The following is a 20,243-nucleotide window of genomic DNA, read 5'->3' as shown; positions in this document are numbered from 1 at the left end:
ACAGCTGTGTTAGAAAATGTTGTTTTCCAGTTGTCTACTCATTAACGCTAAATACTTACAGAAGGGTCATACCTAAAAAGGTAAACTTCATTAAATCATACCATGACATAAATCATAAAAAAAGACAATACCGAAGTTGAATTTCTCAGGAAAAATATATTATTTGAAGATTTGAATAAAATAGAATTTTTCTATACAACACTTTTCCAAGTGTCATGAATGTTGGAAAAAAAAGAGGCATACTCATATTGAACTATTTGCATTTTTACAACCTCTATTTGCAAACTGTCCCGTCCTCTCCTCTCTGCTCTGTATAAACAGCCTGCAGTTCTGTCTGATTACCAGTGAATGTTTGTCACGGCCACTGTTTATTTCAGCAGAATCAATCATGGTTTCTTAGTGGCGCTGATGAGTGCAGAATATGATGTTTTTAACATTATCTATGTTTTTGGCAACATTTCAAATTAGACATGTAGAATAAAGTGATTTTGACAGAAATATTACAATTTGAAGTTCCCTTTTGGTTACTTTTTTAACAGAAACTGTTGTAACTCAAGTTTCGACCGTAGTGCCTGTTTTTACAATTTCTTCCTCCAATAAATATATTTATTGTATTGTAAGTATTTTTGGCAAGCTTTTAAATAAAACATACATTTCATAAACACTCGGGCTTAGATGGTTTGGTGTTTTCTAAACAATATAAATATTTTCGGGGTTGTACTTCATTAGATGATCATAACACCTGGATAAATGCATTAGGCGGTTTTAATTAATTTATACTGATTATAGATAAAGTTCATCTTTGTTGCATCTGTCTTTGTAGCTCTACATGTCAGCATGACACTGCAAATAACAGGCATCTTATCATGACTGCAACAGTGTTCTTATTTACTAATTAAAAAAAAAATACTTTACAGAGAAAATATATGAATATTACTGGTACCCATGAAAGAATATATCTGTCCTGTTTGTTATGGTGATGTACCTGAAAGATGGGTCCAGCCAGTCTGCCTGACAGTGTGTTGTTCTTCTTGCCCTGGGGCATGATGGATGGAGGTCTTTTCATCACGGACTCTGTAACCCTCAGCAGGACCAGTAACACCTGCTCCCTACAAATACATCCATAAAAAAGCAGGATAATGTGAGAAACCTTCAACAACATGATTCTGCTGTACTGTATTTAGAAAGTGTCTCCCAGTCCACTGTAACATGAGTTATTGTGTGTTTGGTGTCTTTGCAGCTTCTTTTTTTCTGTTTTTACCATGTTTTCTGGTCCATGGTCTCATGCATGACAAGGCTGCGGTAGATGTTCAGAACTCGCTTGCACATGTCGACATGCTCCTCCAAAAGGATCTTGATGTCGTTGGCTGGCTCCAAGAGAAAAACGTTGGAGGAGTGGGTAATAAATACCTGAAGAGGAGACAAACAGTTGGGATGTAAAATGGGTCCGCAAACTATTTCTTCTGGATGTGTGTACAAGGAGAAGTAGAAACAGTAACAAGACATTTTGTGTGCATGTATGAAATGGACAGAGAATGTGTTAGAACCGTACCTGTAGTGTCGTCTGTACTCCAGCATGAACGCTGTACTCCAGCAGTTCATTGTCAACCACCTTGTTCGGTCCCTAAAGAAGAGAAAAAAAGTCAATTAAAATTTTAAACATATTTCTTTGTTATTCTGTTTCTAATAATATTTGGAGGAAAAACTGGATATTTGACATTGGAAATTGATACAGCTGTTTTCCAGAACGAATGAAATAAACAAGAGCAGATATTTTTGCTTCATCATTCTGCTGTATTAAATAATTAAAACATTTTTTAGAGATATTTTTGTTGATTCAGAAAAACAGGGCAAATATTTCTCTTTAGTGGATGAATCACACTTCTGTTCAGCACAATTTAGCCCAGACTACATTTTTCAAGCCTATGATTTATCATATAAAGCTCCATCTTGAAGGTATAATATTCAAGAATTCCTAGAAAGCAGTGTATAGACTCATACAAACGTTCTTATTCTTACTTTGCTTTGATCATGCTGTTTTTGGGCATCAACAAAGAAACCCATGTCAGACATAGTAGATCACTTTGTAAACATCTGTTCTGATCTCTCTGGCCTACCTTTATTTGAACCTTTTTAGTTTTGTATAACTGACTTCAGGTACTTCCTCACCTCGTCCTCCTTGTCTCCGAGCTGAGAGCCTGAATCCAGGCTGCCGGTTGTTGGATAGGGGCCCTCCTCCGGCTCCTTCATAAACACTGGCCTGTCCTCCATGGAGATCCACTCCTGGTAAACACGGACCACTTTACGCATCGCTGCAGCTTCACACATGGGAAGGAGAAATGCCTGTAGATAGATGAAGAAAGAAAGAGGCTTGGACATGTTGTGACAGAACTGAAAAACAGACGAATGATATTTTATTTTTTATTTTATTAAAGGTTCCCCATTAGCTTGTGCCATGGCAGTTCGCTAGTCTTCCTGGGATCCACATTCCAACAAGTAATACTCAACAGTCCTACAACAACTTTAACAGTAAAAATACATTACAAAATACATTAGAAAAGTGCAGCACAAAAGTTCATTACAAAATGCAGCACAAATTAAAAAGACAGTTTGTAGAATCAAACCATTAAATTATAGCCATTTGGATTAAATGTTTAGGAATAATTGGTCAAATGCATTTGATCAGAAAACAAATGAAATACAAAAAAAAAACAATACAGCTTTAACCAGTATCATTGATTGTAATCCTGGACATCATGAATCCAGGCAAACATTGCTTCTATAAAGAGTAGCGTCCTTTCAACCAAAATAAACACATTTTTTAAAAATAACCCCCCCCCCCAAAAAAAAATATAATAAGCCCAACACCCAACATTAACCACTGACAAAGTACATCTTTAATTTCTTTTTGAAGGATATTTTACTTTTTTCTTGACGGATATCAAGTGGTAAATCATTCCATATTTTACTCTCTCTATAAAGCACTGTTCTTTTCAGAGAATTAGTTCTTGGATGAGCTTGCACAATATCACCCTTGTCTGCCTTCCTGGTGTTATGTTATGTTATGTTTATGCACAGTATTACAAAAAAACTATTTTATCTCTCACAAACTCAGGTCTGTGTGTTCTCAATGTGTTGCTCAGAAATGTCACTGTGCATGAGGCCAGCCTCTTTTCAACACTGAGCCATGATAGGCTAGATTGCATTTTAAGAGTGCTAGTTCTAGACGAGCAACCTAGAACTAGCCTAGCAGCCCTGTTCTGAACAACTTTTTGTCAGATCTCTTTACATACTGTACATGGTTACAGAACGTTACCTGTCTAAAGATCTCAGTGATGAAGTTGACGTTGGTTCTGGAGCTGGTCAGAACTCTCCTCACCACCTCCATGTCCGTTAGCTGCTCTTCGTCCATGGAACAGAGTGAGGAGGAGCTGGGCTCCCTCTCTGTCAGCGTAGATGTGTTGGAGTGACTCTGTTCAGGTTCACCCCCGATCCCTGGACCCCCAGACAGCCCCATGCTGCCTCCGCCCGATCCGGACGAGCACCCGCTACCTTCAAGGTGGCTGTCGGACCGAATCCCACCTCCACCGCTGTCGTCTGAGCTGCCTGCAGAGCGAGCTGCCAGTCCGGCTGCTGCCCGCTGGAGAGGGAAATTTCAGATTTTAGATTTCAATTTTGCCTTTGTCAGATTTGCTGTTTCTCATGAAAGAAAAATTTGGGTTAAACAACAATGAGCTCATAAAATAAACTAAAAAATCAAAAAATAATATTTCATGTTAATATTTGGGGGGAGGTCTTGAGTAACATTTTATCATCAATTTCTTTTCTTATTTTTATCTACACCCAAACAGTCTGGACTCCAAAAGGCATGCAATACACAATTACATTAAGCAAAGTCAGAAACTTTAAAACAAGAAATAATTGTTAAATTTTCAAATTTAGATTGAATCATATGCGACGAGCCCTTCCATCAGAAACAAACAAACAAATCTAATTTTAAAATGGTGATATTTAATCAAAATCACTTTATTCTACATGTCTAGAATTTCACCAAAACTACAAAGTTTGCACCAACCACATCCTGCAAAAAAAACATTAAATTCTGCACTCCTCATAGAGACAAACACTGGTTGTAAAAATTTAAATAGTAAATAGTTGTTAATAGTTTAATATGAATAGCATGTGGAGCCCCCATTTTCTTCTGATACTGGTAACACTTGTGGGCACTTGGAACAATTTTCTATATATGGATTAAATTTTGTTCTACTTTCTGTAAAATAAATGATCAAAGAAGTTCAACTTTTTGTTCTTTTTCTGTTATTTGTGGCATTATAACTGTGTTATACTCCACACAGGACATTTTTTAGTTCTTCCTTCTTCCAGTAACGATTGTGCCGTTTCAAAAGAGGTGCAGGATTTATATATTGCAGTGAAAAATGAGGCGGATAAAACACAAATGAGGTGAATAAAATGATGCAGAAGCAAAAAAAACATGCTGAACACACTGCAAATAAGTTCAAGGAACTTTCCAGTGGTTTAAATCATACTTGGCTGACCCTGTCTATTGGTGAAATATGTATGTGTTAACCTGTATGTTCTTGGGGACGATCTCTCCCTCTGTTCCCGGGATGTGTGTGTGTGAGTTGGGCCGTGGTTCGAGCCAGAAGGAAACCAGCCAGCGGATGAAGATGACTCGCGCCTGAAGGAAGCTCTCCTTGGTGCAGTACACCGTTTCCCCGCCGTCCTGCTCCCTGCGCACCACGCTGTAGTACGGCTTGGGACGCATCGGAGGCACATCTGCAGGGAGAGAAGATACTCATTATCTATGTCAAGGGTCGGCAACCTTTAATAACAAAAGAGCCATTGTTGGCCAAAAAAGAGCAAAAATCCCAGAATGGAGCCACAATTTTTTTTAGCCTTACAATGAAGATAAAACAGCCTTAATTAAAGCCTATTCAACCTACTAACATTACTAATAGGTCATAATGAGCAGTTATTAATATGGTTTTGTCAAAACAAGACTTGAAATTGGGAAAATTTAGAGGTTAAGGTGCCGGGCCACAGACTTTCATGAGCTATGATGCACATTTTAGTTAAATGTGAAAATGTTAAAAGAAAATGTTTTACTGACCTGTTCATAAACCACACATTTTTTACAATTGAAGAATACAAATTGATGTTAGCCTACACTAATGATAAATTATAATTAAAATGTTTCGATCAGAGTTACAGGTAGCCGCTGTAGATGGCCTGATGAGCCACATGTGGCTCCGGAGCCGCGGGTTGCCTACCCCTGATCTATGTGGTTACAATAATACAACAATGCTGTTCAATGTGTTCCAATGGGCCACTGGATTTACATTAATATGTGTGAGATCTAATGTTACTGACCCAGTATTGGGTTGTAGAGGCTGGTTTCCATTGCAAAGTTGGGGAAGATGTGAGGAAGGTAAAACTTCCTGAAGTGACCAAAGAGGAAGCTGAAGCCACGTTCATGGTTCTCTTTACAACGCCACTCGAGAGACTTGGCCTGTCAGACACACACAGACACGCACATTAGGACAAACAAGCCTGTGTTATAAAAAGAGCATTACACACACAAAATAGGGTCAAGCGGAGAAGAGCACCATTGTTTTAGTGGAGAATGTTATCAGTCTGTGTGTGTGTGTGTGTGTGTGTGTGTGTGTGATAGCAGCAAGAAGAGGAACTACAAGAAAAAGGTCTGTATCTGTCAATAAGGGATGACATTTGCAGGTGAAGGAGTTAGTGAAACCAGTAACAGATTACTTTATTTACCATCAAGTTTCAACACATGACATTTTTTAAGAAGAATTTGAAAATGTAAATGACAGCTGTTTGGGCCTAAAACCAATAAGTAAATAAAAAGTTATTGGTAAGTATAGTAAATAAAAAAGTGACCATTAAATCATTGATTGGGCAATTGGGACATGTTTTCTCTCATGTTCGTTTATGCATTAGTGGCATTAGTGGGGCATCACAACATTTGTTAAAGTGCATTTATGTATTGTTAGTAAGGAAATATGATAATACCTGGTTTACCATGTATTTGAGTAGCGCTTCTAAAAAGTAAGCAGTCAGGTCTTCCTGGTTCTTGTCACCTGACTGCGGAGGAACCAATGGAGTGATCTCCTCTGGTGTAACCTGAGCTGTAGGAGGGAAGCAGAGTCGTTAAACTTTTTATTGCAATTATTGCTGCAAAATATGTTGCCATCAGTTTAATCTCAATATACACATTCATTAAAAAAAATGGCAGAATTCAAAATCTTAGCCAATATATATCATATCTTGCACTATGAAAGCCCATTTCCACCAATATGATAATAAAAAAGATCCTGTAAGTTGATAAAATGAGACATTTTCTTGAAATAAGGACTTCAAAATAACAACATAGTATCTCTAAATGATGACTTAGTACCTTAAAATAATGACATAGTATCTCTAAATGATGACTTAGTACCTTAAAATAATGACATAGTATCTCTAAATGATGACTTAGTACCTTAAAATAATGACATAGTATCTCTAAATGATGACTTAGTACCTTAAAATAATGACATAGTACCTCTAAATGATGACTTGGTATCACAAAACAAGAACAGTAACTGGAAATACTGACATAGTATCTTAAAAATAACAATATAATAAATGCAATTAATGAGAAACTTTCTCAAAATTACAGGATTTTTTTTCATCACGCGGTTGTCAGCTTATTTTTTTTCTCTTTTTCTGACTGAAATAGTACTCCATACTTGTCAGGTGCTGTGAATGGCTAATTTTTCTAATAATAGCTGAATGAGCCCATTTATCATTCTAACCCCAGTGTGTGTGTGTGTGTGTGTGTGTTGTACTAACTCTCTGTTAAACTCAGCGGTGGGTTGATCAGCGTGTCTAGGGTGCGTGGGGTCCCATGGCAGAGTGGAGCTGGGAAGCCGGGAATCAAACAGGCAAACATGCAGAGCTGCTCACGCTCTGCATTACTCTGCAATGCCTGCATCCACAGCAGGAACAAGCGCACACCTTCACGACGGATCTACAACGTTGGTGAGAGATGGAGACAAATTATTACATGTTATTTGCCTCAATTAGGCTGGACAGGTCCTCTTAGGTCTAGTCCACACATACACAGGTATTTCTAATTTTTGAAACGCAGCCTTTTTCTTTTTCTTGTGAACAAAGCTTAAAAAAATTAAAAATACCCATGTGTAGTCCACACATGGGTATTTTTAAAAAGAGAAGATATGGATCTCAAGGCTATGATGGACAAAGTCAACAACGGATCAGAGCGGTACCTTCAGAGAATTCCCAGTGTGCAACAGCTTTTTGAGGATCAGCCCTAAGAGAAAAACAAATGTCAGCCTAGTCATTTCAAACAACAGTGCACAGTCAATATACCATACACTTAGACAGTTAAAGCTGATTTCACATACATTAATATTGGTACAATTTTCCCCCCAAATGTAAGCACATATACACCATCTCACATTCTTCTCATTCTGAATTTTCAGTGCCAGTTGGTCTTTCACATTACATACATTAAACTAGGACTGCAAGCAGTACTGAACGGGCCCTCGCAGTACACACGTGTCGGGGCATGCTGCCGTCGGGGTGTGTGCGTTACAGGGACCAGTCTATACCACCCCTATGAATTTCATTGCCTTAAGTCTTATGGTCTGGGCACAGTGGCACTTATTAAGTTAAAATGCCGCCAGAGCGCCACCTAGGGGCCGATCAATAAAATCTTCAAGGGTTATCCTCAGGAGGGCATTGACAATAAGTATACCAAGTTTGGTGTTAATCCGACCAACCGATGTAGAGATATAAAATACTTCAATTTAAAGATCGCCACCTAGTGGTCATCGCCCAAAATTTTGCAGAGAACCTCAGGGGCTCATGGGGAAGTAGGAACCTGAGTTTCATGTCATTCAGACACACCAATGTGGAGATATGCAACACTTTGTGTTTTGTGTTGATAATAGCGCCACCTGCAGGAAGTTGTTATTTAATAACTTGAGTATTCTTTGGGTAATCAAAATTATTTTAATAACTTTTTGTCATGAGGGTCCATAGATGCTGTGTGCAAAGTTTGGTGCAAAACGATGAAATGGCCTAGGAGGAGTTCGAAAAAGTAGGTTTGCGACATTTTGCGAATTTGCGAAAGGTCGCTGCCTGCTCGGGCCCTAATAAATAATCATTCGAAATACAATTGGGACCTCGCAGGTCGTTGCCTGCTCGGGCCCTAATCATTCGAAATACAATAGGGACCTCGCAGGTCGATGCCTGCTCGGGCCCTAATAATCTATCATGTGGGTGTCCACACTGCCCAAATGTAGGTAAACTTAATTCAACACATAGTTTGCTGGGAAGATGTGATCGGCTGCACATATGTATAAGATAAAATGTAAGATGTTTAAAGAAAAGTGTGGTTTCGTTTATTATTTATTACCGATGCTGTGGAACTGCCAGCGGCTTTGGATTCTCTCTGGCAGGAGCTGAAGGATTTTCTGGAAAGTAAAAAAAGATTTGAGAACCATTTTTGCCTTGTAATGTTCTGTGATAAGAGTTTGTTTTATATATTATCCTGGTAAAAAAATAATGATTCAAATTCAAATGGCTTGTTCAAGATTCAGACAATTTAATGACTTAAGAAACCTGCTATGTTTAAAATATAGACAGTATGACATTTAAATGTTATCAATCGTATGAGCTAAGTCTACTGTTCATGCTAATTCTAAGCAATGCCTTACAGAGAAAACCTATATTAAGCACATTGTTTTGTCCAAGTACCAACTGGACTTGTGCTCTGCCTTGTTGTGAATTTAAAGTGTGTTGGGCCAAATGAAGGTCAGTAACACATACTGACTCTGCTATCTTATCCTGGCTCCTCTAAACACCACAACCAAATCAGTGTTGCTAAATGCCAGTGGTCTCAGTCTGAGGTCAATGTCAGCTGGTGCTGTGTTACTGACCGAGACCACCTACAGAAAGTTAGAGCTCATGGAATCAAAAACAATTCAGTGTTTTAGTTTCACATAATGTCAGAGAAGGGGTGCACCGATTGTAATTTTCTGGCCGATTCTTAAAAGCCTGACCTGATGATTTTTTTATAACTCACAGGATACACCTTCAATGTTTGAATCTTCTTTTATTGAAAAACAATAACACAGCAGTATTTTTCTTTAACAAATAAAGGAAATCACAATGTCTGATGTAGTAAATAAAATATTGAACTTAAAATAAATAGCAACAATTTACAGGACAAACTAACAAAAGAACTGCAACCAAAAATACTTACACTGATGACATGATTGGTTGAGCGTGCTCTGGGTGACTGTTGTCACGTGATGGACGCTAATCCGACTGTGTGCGCGCATGCAGAAGTCATACAGTCATGCAGAAGTACGCGTACGTGCAGACGCACTTTCAGACCTTTGCGGAGGTAGATGAGATCGCTAGATAAGATCGGTTTGACGTAAAAGAATCGGCCGATCACAGATTTAAATTAAGGAAATCGGTGCACCCCTATGTCAAAGCATTCATTTTGAACTTTTTAGTAAGTTTTCTCTATTTACAATGAGATCTTATTACCTCAAAGATGAAGAGAATCGAGTCCAGCTCCTCCCTCTGAGACTTGTGACCTGAAACACACAGACTAGCTTGAAAGAAGCACAACAGTATGGCTGATGGCTGAATAGCAACTGCTTTATGTCTACAATGTGAAGACTGACCAACCAGAGTGAGTAAAACTTACCTTTTTGCTTGAGGCTGACCTCAATGGTGACAAAGTTCTCAAAGAAGACATAGTAGATGTGGGAGTAGTTCAGGTCGAAGAACTGTTTCAGCTCTGAAGGCTCTGCATTTTCTGGATAATAAGAGGAGGAATAAAGCAAACAATTCAAAACACAATAGGCAATTTTCTGCCACGAGGGTACTCTCAATCAAAACAATAACAGAAGGTGGAGTTTGTTGACATTGTGACAAGCGTAGATTCACGCCTCCACCACCATTGCTGTCACTGCAGTCAGGTCTCCTCACCGAAACAAACGGGCCAGGTGATTAAAACGGGTACAAACACTGAATAAAGCTGTTTCTTGTTGAAAATCAGTGTTTCTGTTCCAAGGCTGTTAGGCGGACACAGTAAGTCGGGAAGAGGCTGTGAGCTGAGCTGCCGCTAATGTTTGTTCAGCTCGTTTCTCAGATAACTTAAGATCCAGACATCCCATGGCTAAATTATTTTCTCCTGTTAAAAAACACCAAGATCTAAAAGGTGTACGGTAAAAAGATGGCTTAAAATAATAATAAAAAGCCAATTTAGGGCAGCCTCTATCAGACAACCACAACTCTGATACATGCACAAAGGGGATATGATGTCATTGATAGGCAAATGAAGCAGACCATTATCTTGAATACAATGACAGATTTCAAGTCATTTTAGACATTTTGATGAGGTAAAAAATGACATATTACATGTCCTTGATTCCCCCAGAAAAAAGTTAACTTTCTCAGTGATGAAAACAGTGTTCAACATTCAATCTGCTTCCAGGACCATCATCATTTTCATTCCTCACATCATTATACATCCATTATACATACAAAACATCAAATGAGCTTCTCAACTTCACCTTCTCAACATTAAATAAAATGTAGCAATAAAAACATCAGATGAGCGGGAGACAATTTCACAATTAATTTATAAGTGAATAGATTTTGAAATTCAACCACTCGGCTTTTCTCTATCTTCAGTTCAAATGTTTTTGAGCTGTAAGTCTTAACACATCTTTTAGAGTGTTGTGATGAAGCCACATTTCTGACTTTTCATCACAGGAAGTATATCTGAGCAATGTAACCTCACCGCAGCATCTGTGTACTCTAAATACACCTGTGTCATGTCAAACACAGCCTAGTTGGTAACAGCAGTTTCAGATATACTGCTCTGAAGAATGGAAAGTTTACATCTACATGTTCTGGACTGAATCTTTGAAAGAATATATACTAAGCTGTGCACTAAGTCACACATACTGTACACAGGTATCAGCACACTCTGAAGACATTCTGGTGATAGTCTCCGGACTTGTTTATATAAAGTTTGAAAGCTCAACTCTGCAACACACACACATACTGAGGCTGTCTGTGCCATAGCGGCTGCCCTTGTAAGGTCTTAGTGGCTTAGCTGAGTGGTTTTCTATCTTTTCCTCAGGGCATTGACATTTTTAACACAACATTCCGGACGACCTGATTGGACACACCATGTCGAAAGGCAATGCACAGAAGCTATTGTTTGCATAACTAATTATTAGGGATGCACATACCAACTTTTTTAGACCTAATACCAACACCTGGGCTATGGTTATCGCCCTATACAGAGCGCCGATCCAAAAAGTTTTAAATAAATAAGCTTTGTGCCTCACTGTGTGGAAGTGACTAGGATTAGGGCTGTAGGGTTTGGGAAAAAATATCGAATTGCTATTATTTTGACTCATATTACAAATGAGTCATTATATTGGATTCACGATCGATCATTTTTTAATCATTAATCATTATTCTCAATTTGGCTTTAATAAAATATAGAGCCAATGCTAATATCACACATGTAGTAGTGCCTTTACTGAGAGGGTTTTGGACCCTAACTATATTCTGAATAAGTTGTATTTCTGGTTCCCTTACTTGAATAAGTGCTTTCACAAACTTCTGTCAAACTTAAAAGTTCCTTAAGAAATCATCAGGGTACTTTAGGAACAGAAATAGTTTGACTTCTGATAATAAAAGCAAATTCTGACCTTGTAATGTGATATGGAGGTGACATCTTCTGTCATTATTGACTCAATATAAATCTAGTCAAGGTCACTAAACATAACAGCTACTTGTTCCAACATCAACAGCAGGGTCAAACAGGGTTTGGAATCAGTTACTAAATAACCTGATTGCATTGGAGCGATGCAACTTCTTGTTGAATCATTCTTTCAGATCAGGTATGAACTAATCTATAACAGAACTTTAAAAAATGATCCAATACTCTAAGTGCTCACTCTGTTTACTACAATGGCAATAATCAACAAGCAACATCGACAAGTAATTCTTGCAGTGCTTGCTTGCTCTCTAAAGTTGGTGGCATTGCTCCAGTTCTTATAAGTGCTGCAACTGATAATACCCATAAGTATTTTCCTCAAGTGGTGGTCTGGCACCATGATTCCTAAAACGGTGTGGTTAGCTATTGTTCAGCTGTCCCAGTATTCCTTCTCAAACAATGTGTCTGCAACGTGTTTGTGTGTGCGTGTCTCTGTTGTGATTCTTATCAAGGTCTTGTACTCCCCATAGAGCAGAGAGAGCGGCACACCCCTCTCTCTCTTTGCCTCTCACACACACATAAACATAGAGCCCAGTAGTTCTTACAATAGAAACAGGAAGTTGAGCTACTGTACTGGACATAGGGAGGAAATAGTAGAGGCTGTTTCCCTCTCCGGTCAGTGTGTGTGTGTGTGTGGGTGTGTACATGTGTGAGAGCAAGTGTGTGCCAGTGAATGATACACAAATCACAAAGGCACTCTTGAATCCATCACTTATTCATAACCATTACACCACCACCCTCCCTATTCTCCAACACAGTCCAAACACTGCAATTGATATTGTGTTGTAACACATCTTAACACGTTTTTAAAAACTCAGCATTTCTCTCTTACACACAGACAAGGTCTTTATCTAGCACTCAGGCACACCCCTGCAGAAATCACAACAGCCTGACTAACAACGTATATCAACAGCGAAATGCATGCAGAGAATTTCCTATGCACGTAATCACACAGTAATAAAAAACATTACATCCGATTGTCCAATATGCAAAGATCCTAAGCCAAAATCCACTGAAAACCTGACAATGTTAAGACACTACCAATTGTAAACAGTGTAAATCACGCCTTTAAACCCTCTGCCTCTATTCTGTTGACAGCGGATACAGCTAGCCGCATTTACTTTTCACACAACCTTCACTTTTAGCCTGTATACACAAGGCTCATCATTGCCCATCATAGTTATTCGGAGGGATGCAAAAAAACAATAACGATGAGGAAAATGTATTAGAACAAGTGCTCAAATGCTTAGCAAGTGACTACAGGTGAGATGCCGAATTGGTGAGTAGATGCTTAAGATATCTTAAATGGCATTAAAGTTTGTTATAAAAAAGGCTGCGCCTCTGTTTACATGCAAGTAAACTTCGAAAATCGTGTTTTTTAGAGCGAGTTTGGTGTGGCATTCCCTTTATCAACACACTGGCACGTATAAGCTAATCTGTTAGCTGCTTAAAAATTATTTTTAACTTACCTATGACTATTCTGAGATGTTTCAGTCTTGTCAACACGTCCTTCTTTGGGTCCAACACTTTCTGTGTTGATTTCTTAACGTCCCCATGAGGCTTTTTGGAAAACATTCCTGGGGCAGGAGACACAAGAATGCGATGGTAGACAGCAAGGAGGAGCTAGCCGTGTAGCCACTTAAACAGCCTCAGCTAGGCGTTAATCTTCAAACTATAACGAGAAACCGTAGGTTGCTGCTGTATCATGTGCGAATCAGCAGCCCTCCGCAACAGCGCGGAGTATATCGATGGATAAATTTTGTCGGCGCATTCTTTTTAAACTAAGACAAATGTGTAAAACGTAGCGGGGCAAAACATCCATCCATCGCACCTCCCGTCCACAACAGTCCGCAGCTTGAAGGCTGAACTAGCTGGTTAGCTCCGCTGTTCACTTAGAAAACATGATGGCGGAGGAGGAGGGAGGAGGAAAACAAAGTAATGGATACCAGAGAAATTCAACGTCAAAATAATTAAACAATAAGTTTGATTATCAAGTTTTAAATCTAATATACACGAATATTACAAAACTGCAATTTGTTTCTGACACAAACGGCGTCAAACTGCTTTTAAAGTTAAAAACTCATTTCGACAGTTACGCTCGAACTCTCCTCCTCAGTCCACAGTGCTCATGGGTAACGTAGTTTAGCGGCTGGTTGCCCGACCTTTAGTGATGGGAACATTGGTGACAGAGAACTACATTTCCCTACACAATTAAGAGCGCCCAACTAAGATTTGTTTTTAGCTTAGCTTGGACACACGAGTGCAATTGTAACCGAGGGAAAAATAAGTTTAAGGTCCTTTTGCATTTCTTTAAACATTCTCGCTAACGGCCTGTACCTCCTCATCTCGTGAGTTATAATTAAGTTTTAAGCTTCCCTTTTAATATATTTTTGTTACAACCCGTGCTAATCTCGCTTGTTATCGAACTCTCCTGGCTTGCTAACATGCTAATGCAATGCTAACTTGCTGTGTTGTCGTTTGTTATTGTTTATTTTTACCTGTATAGTTTGATGAATAAAGGGGAAAACAGTTAAACTTGCTAGTGAATTCAAAGTGCTTTGCGTGAGTAACATTGAATAACTACTCCCAAGCAATATAATAAAGCCATATGCTAATAGAGGGTCCTTCTTGTTTTCATTGACGTAACAGTATTTGCCCAAAACATTTCCAATATAATTTTCCCAATGGATCCACCATGAAAATACAGAGTAATAAATATGTTTAAATAATAGAATATAATTTCGTTGGCTACCCCTCATCCCTACTTGCATTTTGTAAACAACTATAGGGGTATTACACAATTAAATGAATGAAGAAACGTATGTAGAGATATTGATGGATGTGTTTTGCTTTTTGTTGCTAAATGAATGTGTTAAGCAATTTATTTGTAATTCTTTGTAATAACTTTGAACTGCTAGGTAATTTGCCACGCTGAAAACTAAACAAATGGAATTAATGAATATGCTAAGCATACAGTTGTATCTGTTGCATGCAAAACTGCCAAAAGAGCCTGACATTGTCTCTCCATCTGTCACACTAATAGTCTGGAGTTGACCTGCTGCCATGCCGGTGCACCGTGACAGGGAGAAGAAGGAGAGTACAGCAGAAGAGATGGAGGTGGAAGAGCAGGAGCAAGAAGCGTCCAGCTCAGAGGAGGAGGACTCTGACACGTCCTCTGTCTCAGAGGATGGAGACAGCTCTGGTGAGAAATGCTGAAACATTATAAAATGAGCCATTTTCCTATTCAAGATATATTAATGATAGCTGGTAAAAGAAACAAAATGTATTTGTATATTAAAAAAAGTAGATGCTTTCAAAGTTTTAAGACACTGCATATTTGCAGATGTTTTATGCCTGGCATAATAATCGAGATCTACTTCTATGTGTGTCTTTATCATGTTCCAGAAATGGATGAGGAGGACTGTGAGCGGAGGAGGATGGAGTGTCTGGATGAAATGTCAAACCTGGAGAAACAGTTCACTGATCTCAAAGACCAGTGAGGCTTTTCTCACGTTTATCTAAATGTTTAATCTAAAAACATACAAAAACTCATGCATAGGGCTTTGATATGGCTGTAGTAACATTTGTGTTTGTGTGCAGGCTGTATCGGGAGCGTCTCAGTCAGGTGAACAGCAAGCTTTCAGAGGTGGAGGCTGGCCGTGCAGCAGAGTATCTGGAGCCTCTGGCTGTACTGCTGGAGAACATGCAGGTCCGCACCAAGGTGGCAGGTAACTTCAACACACTCATGAAGTCTTACACACCCTGGTCTCCTTTATCACTCTCTGACTGTGTGTTTCTCTCTGCATTTGTCAGGGATCTACAGAGAGTTGTGCCTGGAGTCTGTGAAGAACAAGTATGAGTGTGAGATCCAGGCAGCATGCCAACACTGGGAGGTCAGACACACACACACACACACACACACACACACACACACACACACTTTCATTATCTTCTGTCTTATATTTTATATATTTTATATTATTGCAGTATTACTAAGCAAATTGAAATTTAAGCTTAAAATAGTGATTTTTCCTCAAAATCACTTTATTATATATGTTATTTGAAATTGAGTTGAATTCAACTTGTTTTTTAATGCTTTGTGGCATTATAACTGTGTTATACTCCACAAAATACATTTTTGAGGTCCCCCTACTTGTAGCCATGACAGTGCTGTTGCCACAGAGGTGCAGATAAATGTTGCAGGAGCAAAAAAGGAAAGAAAAAACAAACAAACCTGAACCTGCTTGTGTTTAAGGGGATACAAATACTTAAAGACTTTGATTTGAAATTAAGTGATCTACAAAATGAATAGTGGTGTATGTATGTATTTTGATGTATGCCCGCTCTTATTTAGATCTGATTGGTTTTTTTATGTCAATACTTCTACGTGTGTGTGCAGAGTGAGAAGCTGCTGCTGTTTGACACAGTACAAAGTGAACTGGAGGAGAAAATTAGAAGACTGGAGGAAGACAGACACAGCATAGATATTACATCAGGTGACGCCCACGGAACATTTCATGAATTATGTCATGCATGTGCAACTAAATACATTTTAATGAACACACTACATACATCCAGCATTTTGTGCTATCTTCAATGCATTTTAATCTGTCTCTGTGTCTCAGAGTTGTGGAATGACGAGTTATCAGGAAGGAAGAAGAGGAGAGATGCTTTAAGTCCAGATAAGAAGAGGAGACGACCTTCAGTGGTGTCGGATATCCTTCTACTGTTAATACCTCTGTTACGTTGATACTGCTTAGTATGTATAATACTGCTTCTATGAATCCCCAATGCTGGAATCTACATGTGTCTTTTTATTCCATCCTTAACTCTGCTCACGCCCATATATTGTTTACATGCTACCTGACCTGGACATCCTGGAGGACTGGACAGCTATCAGAAAGGTGTGAAAATGTGTCTGTTGATATTCAGAGCTGTGTCTTCGTGGCGTTGGTGTGTGAACAGGCATATTTTACCAACCGTGTACATGTTCGTTATCTTCCAGGCCGTGGCCACGCTGGGTCCCCACAGAGGGAAAGCCGACTCCGACAGCCCTGTGTTCCCGTTCAGACCAGACAGAAACAGACCCATTCTCAACTGCTGAGGAACACACACACACACACACACACACACACACACACACAATCATACACATGCACAATACATGCAAACATATAACTGACACACATGGTGGCATGAACATTTCTCTCAATCTTTCACTACACTCTTCAGCTAACAGCGACACCAGTCGGTAAGCTGCCTCTCGTGCCAACAGGCGCACACAATAAGGACTCACAGGTTTGAATCCCTTTAAAGGACAACAGGAATAGAAACATTATTTACACTTGCATGTTAGTTACCGGTACTTTTGGAATTTTTACTTTTCAGAAAACTTTATTTTTTTTCATTCTTTACTCATTTCTGCAAATGTGATGGGGGGGGGGGTCCTGTAAATCCTTATAATAAGAAACCTCTCAAAATTATGATTTGTTATTCCAAAAAAGTTCTAGATTATTTTTATGAATTAGAAATAAACATTCTCAAAATGATGACTTACTTTTCTCAAATAATGACTTCTTTGTATCTCAAAATAAAGACTTTTAATGACGTTTCTAATTATTTTGAGATGCTAAGTCGTTTTTTGAGCAACTAAGTCATTTTTTCGAGAGCCTAACTCATGATTTTGAGTCATTGTTTTGTGAAAGTTTCTCATTATCATGACTTACAGAATGTTTGGGGTTTTTTTTATCACAAGGGATAGTGTTCATCTTGTTTTTTCCTTTTATTGACAGAAATGGACTTCTGTAAATGTCCCATGAGCAGACAGTTATAAGGAAAGTGTGATACCCTGAGTTCAACCTTTTTAAGACTGATCTCTGCTGAACCCACTGAAACTCATTCCAGTATTCATTTCATTGTGATCATTTATTTTAAAAATTCCTGCGTGCCCAAAAAAACACTAGTGACAGTTTTATTCTTTAAAATAGATGTCCCAGAATCTAGTGTTTGGTGAGAGTGCCGTTGTCTATTTAGGTAGTCTAACAGTGTTGGCTGAACTGAATTTATTTGGTCTGTTCACATAGTTAAAATGAGTTTGAATCTGACCAAAAATTGTTATTAGTACCCATATAACAAACACACCACAAGTCACATGGATCATTCTGCTCACCAGCAGTTGAAAAGCCTTTGCAAACATTTTGGAAGTTAGAATCTTTAGGTTTTGTTTCACAGGCACCACATTATTGTATGTAATTGAAAGCACTGTGGTTTTAAATCCTAAACCTAGAGGGTTAATGATACAGCTTCCAATGACACATGAGGAAATGGTGGTTGATATATGAACCTGGTTGATTGTGCCATGAGATATTTTTAATTTTTGTACTTTTTTTATGTGGACCAGTTTAAGTGTTTAATGATTACTTTTTGTTATGGTGTTTTGGAATAGTTAGCTAGTGATTGTGTGACACAGTGCCTACTTTGGAAGATATTTTAATTGTCCTGTTGTTTTGTTAATAAGTGGTGCACTGTGCATTTGTGAGAGTTTTTAAGTTTTGTTGTGGTTGAGATGATCACAGTGATGGCAGTATTTACAATGCAACATAACTAAATATAATCTATAAACCAAATTCAAGGAGGGAGTATGCTTCTACTGGACACTGACATTTAAGCCTTCAACTCAGCCTTTACAAACTGCCAGTGCACTTCCTCATACCAGCAGCAGCTCTGTGTGTAACTGGTGTTAAGAGCGTAGCAAAAAAAACAAAACGGGGATATTTCATTAGATCCTCTTCTACACCAAATACAGTGTTTACGGGATACCTGGGCATTTTTAATCTTTTTTTTTTCTTCACCAAACTCTTTTATAAAATCCTATATTTTTGTTAATGTAATTGGCCTTGTCATATAGAGCATCAGTGTAGACCCTCTTTGATGATTTTATAATACATCACAATACAAGAGTTGGGACTTGATATTTTTCTATTAATTTGACATATATTTAATTGAAAGCTGCACAAAGACGCTATATTTTTGTTGAAACTGATAAACTATTGTTTTTGTAAATACACACTTTAAATTCTGAATTTGATGCATTCTGTTTTTATTTACACAGCATCACAACTTTTTAAAATTGGGGTAGTAACTGAGGACCAGATGTATTACAAACAAGAAAAATAAAAAGTCAAAATGCCAAGGTATCCCTTTAAAATGGTTGTTCAACAGGTTTTCCGGTTACATTATCTTCTTATGCATCTACCTCTTTTCTATCTGAAGCCGTTGCTCACTCTTTAAAGTATAAACCACATTTACATCATTTCACATAAAACATAACAAATGCTTCCATCTTTATGACCATTCTGATAGGAGTTGTTCAGTGTATTATGGTTAAATGGCTGTGCAGAGTTGTTAGGATTTTTTTGAAAGCCAACTGTGATGTTTGAATAATTGTACTGACAGACCAATCGTTCCCCCGCCCTTAAACCTTCACAGATACAACCAACTGGTTATAAAGGATAATGAACAAACAAATACCATTTAATAATATTGAAAGCAGAGGGTTTTGAAGATAGTGGTGGCGGGGATGTTAAATATTCAAATCACTATATTTTTTTCACAGTTTATGTTGAAAACTGTCAGGTACATTTGTGTCCTTGTTGAGGGGGGACTTTTACAATTAAAAGTTGTTTTATAAGAAATTTGTGGTGTTTGTATGTTTTGTTCTGGAATGCGCTTCATCGAGGAGCAGCAAAGTCTGCTAGCTCTCTGGTTTTACTGATTTTTAATGTATTTTTTGTCATATTTTTTGTCGTGTTTTTGATGGATACTTCTGTGGAGAGAAGAATTTATTCAAGAGAAGACCTTTTTTCATTGAAATGGAGCCACTACCAGGATCATCCGCTACACAACACCTTTATGGACCAGAAAAACAGCAGTGGATGGCCCCTCTCTCCACGTTCAAGGAAGGGGAGATTTAAAAGATCCTTCGCTCCTACATGCATTAGGCTGTCTAATTCTTCAATAATTTACAGAAGAGTTAACAGACTAACTGAATTTCCCCTCTGGGATAAATAAAGTAATTTTGATAGATTTGATTTTGATTTGACAAAGGGTAAGTAAGCAGAGTAATGGTTAACACTGCTGTTAAAGTGCTGCCAGACCGTGGTGCAAGTGAAAACCTCACTAATGTTATATTTAACAGCTTTCCATAACTGTTTTACAGGTTCTAAAACTATCTTGTGAGAAATATGTAGTGGCTGATGCAGAAAGAGGCCATAGCTGCTTAGGTATGACAGGACTTAAGTAGAACTATTCATAAAATTACCATTGATCTTACTTAATCCTTACTTAAACGTGTGAGCCCCAGTGCTCCTGGCTCCTCTGA

The 20,243-nt window shown here is 38.3% G+C and overlaps 2 protein-coding genes across 7 annotated transcripts in view; one reads left to right on the top strand and one right to left on the bottom strand.

The window, feature by feature from the left end:
• Window positions 1-13,863, bottom strand: part of ralgapa1 (Ral GTPase activating protein catalytic subunit alpha 1) — an 87,332-nt gene extending 73,469 nt beyond the window's left edge. For 2 of the 5 annotated variants that reach the window (XM_059353936.1, XM_059353937.1), the window contains exons 1-14: window positions 13,333-13,855; window positions 9,770-9,880; window positions 9,607-9,656; window positions 8,465-8,522; window positions 7,311-7,354; window positions 6,874-7,051; window positions 6,052-6,167; window positions 5,392-5,530; window positions 4,589-4,797; window positions 3,317-3,640; window positions 2,170-2,343; window positions 1,553-1,624; window positions 1,262-1,410; window positions 986-1,109 (exon numbers count right to left, since the gene is read on the bottom strand). In XM_059353936.1, the coding sequence (XP_059209919.1) occupies window positions 986-1,109; window positions 1,262-1,410; window positions 1,553-1,624; window positions 2,170-2,343; window positions 3,317-3,640; window positions 4,589-4,797; window positions 5,392-5,530; window positions 6,052-6,167; window positions 6,874-7,051; window positions 7,311-7,354; window positions 8,465-8,522; window positions 9,607-9,656; window positions 9,770-9,880; window positions 13,333-13,438 (1,854 nt within the window). In that variant the 5' untranslated portion in view covers window positions 13,439-13,855. Of the gene's footprint in view, window positions 1-985; window positions 1,110-1,261; window positions 1,411-1,552; window positions 1,625-2,169; window positions 2,344-3,316; window positions 3,641-4,588; window positions 4,798-5,391; window positions 5,531-6,051; window positions 6,168-6,873; window positions 7,052-7,310; window positions 7,355-8,464; window positions 8,523-9,606; window positions 9,657-9,769; window positions 9,881-13,332 lie in introns of all 5 variants that reach the window. The other 3 variants (XM_059353938.1, XM_059353934.1, XM_059353935.1) reach the window with 3 other exon arrangements.
• brms1la (BRMS1 like transcriptional repressor a) lies at window positions 13,099-19,557 on the top strand. Of its 2 annotated transcripts, none has more exons than XM_059353942.1 (9): window positions 13,099-13,126; window positions 14,907-15,065; window positions 15,269-15,359; window positions 15,464-15,591; window positions 15,677-15,756; window positions 16,263-16,359; window positions 16,489-16,578; window positions 16,703-16,767; window positions 16,869-19,557. In XM_059353942.1, exons 2-9 carry the CDS (start codon window positions 14,927-14,929, stop codon window positions 16,965-16,967), a joined length of 789 nt encoding a protein of 262 aa, XP_059209925.1. In that variant the 5' UTR covers window positions 13,099-13,126; window positions 14,907-14,926; the 3' UTR covers window positions 16,968-19,557. The 2 variants fall into 2 exon arrangements, with proteins under 2 accessions (XP_059209925.1, XP_059209924.1); XM_059353941.1 differs by lacking the exon at window positions 13,099-13,126 and adding an exon at window positions 13,988-14,211.
• Window positions 19,558-20,243: the final 686 nt, after the last annotated feature.

Source organism: Centropristis striata, chromosome 16 (genome assembly GCF_030273125.1).
Source record: "Centropristis striata isolate RG_2023a ecotype Rhode Island chromosome 16, C.striata_1.0, whole genome shotgun sequence".
Classification (NCBI taxonomy): Eukaryota; Metazoa; Chordata; class Actinopteri; order Perciformes; family Serranidae; genus Centropristis; species Centropristis striata.
Note: the sequence above shows the minus strand (reverse complement) of the source record. Positions and strands in the feature narration are given on the sequence as shown.

What these genes read in the sequence shown, in the direction of transcription:
- brms1la (XM_059353942.1), top strand. Translation starts at nt 14,927, where the DNA reads ATGCCGGTGCACCGTGACAGGGAGAAGAAGGAGAGTACAGCAGAAGAG. An exon ending in GGTCCGCACCAAGGTGGCAG is followed by an intron (nt 15,592 to 15,676) that starts GTAACTTCAACA and finishes TGCATTTGTCAG; the next exon opens with GGATCTACAGAGAGTTGTGC. An exon ending in ACGACCTTCAGTGGTGTCGG is followed by an intron (nt 16,579 to 16,702) that starts ATATCCTTCTAC and finishes AACTCTGCTCAC; the next exon opens with GCCCATATATTGTTTACATG.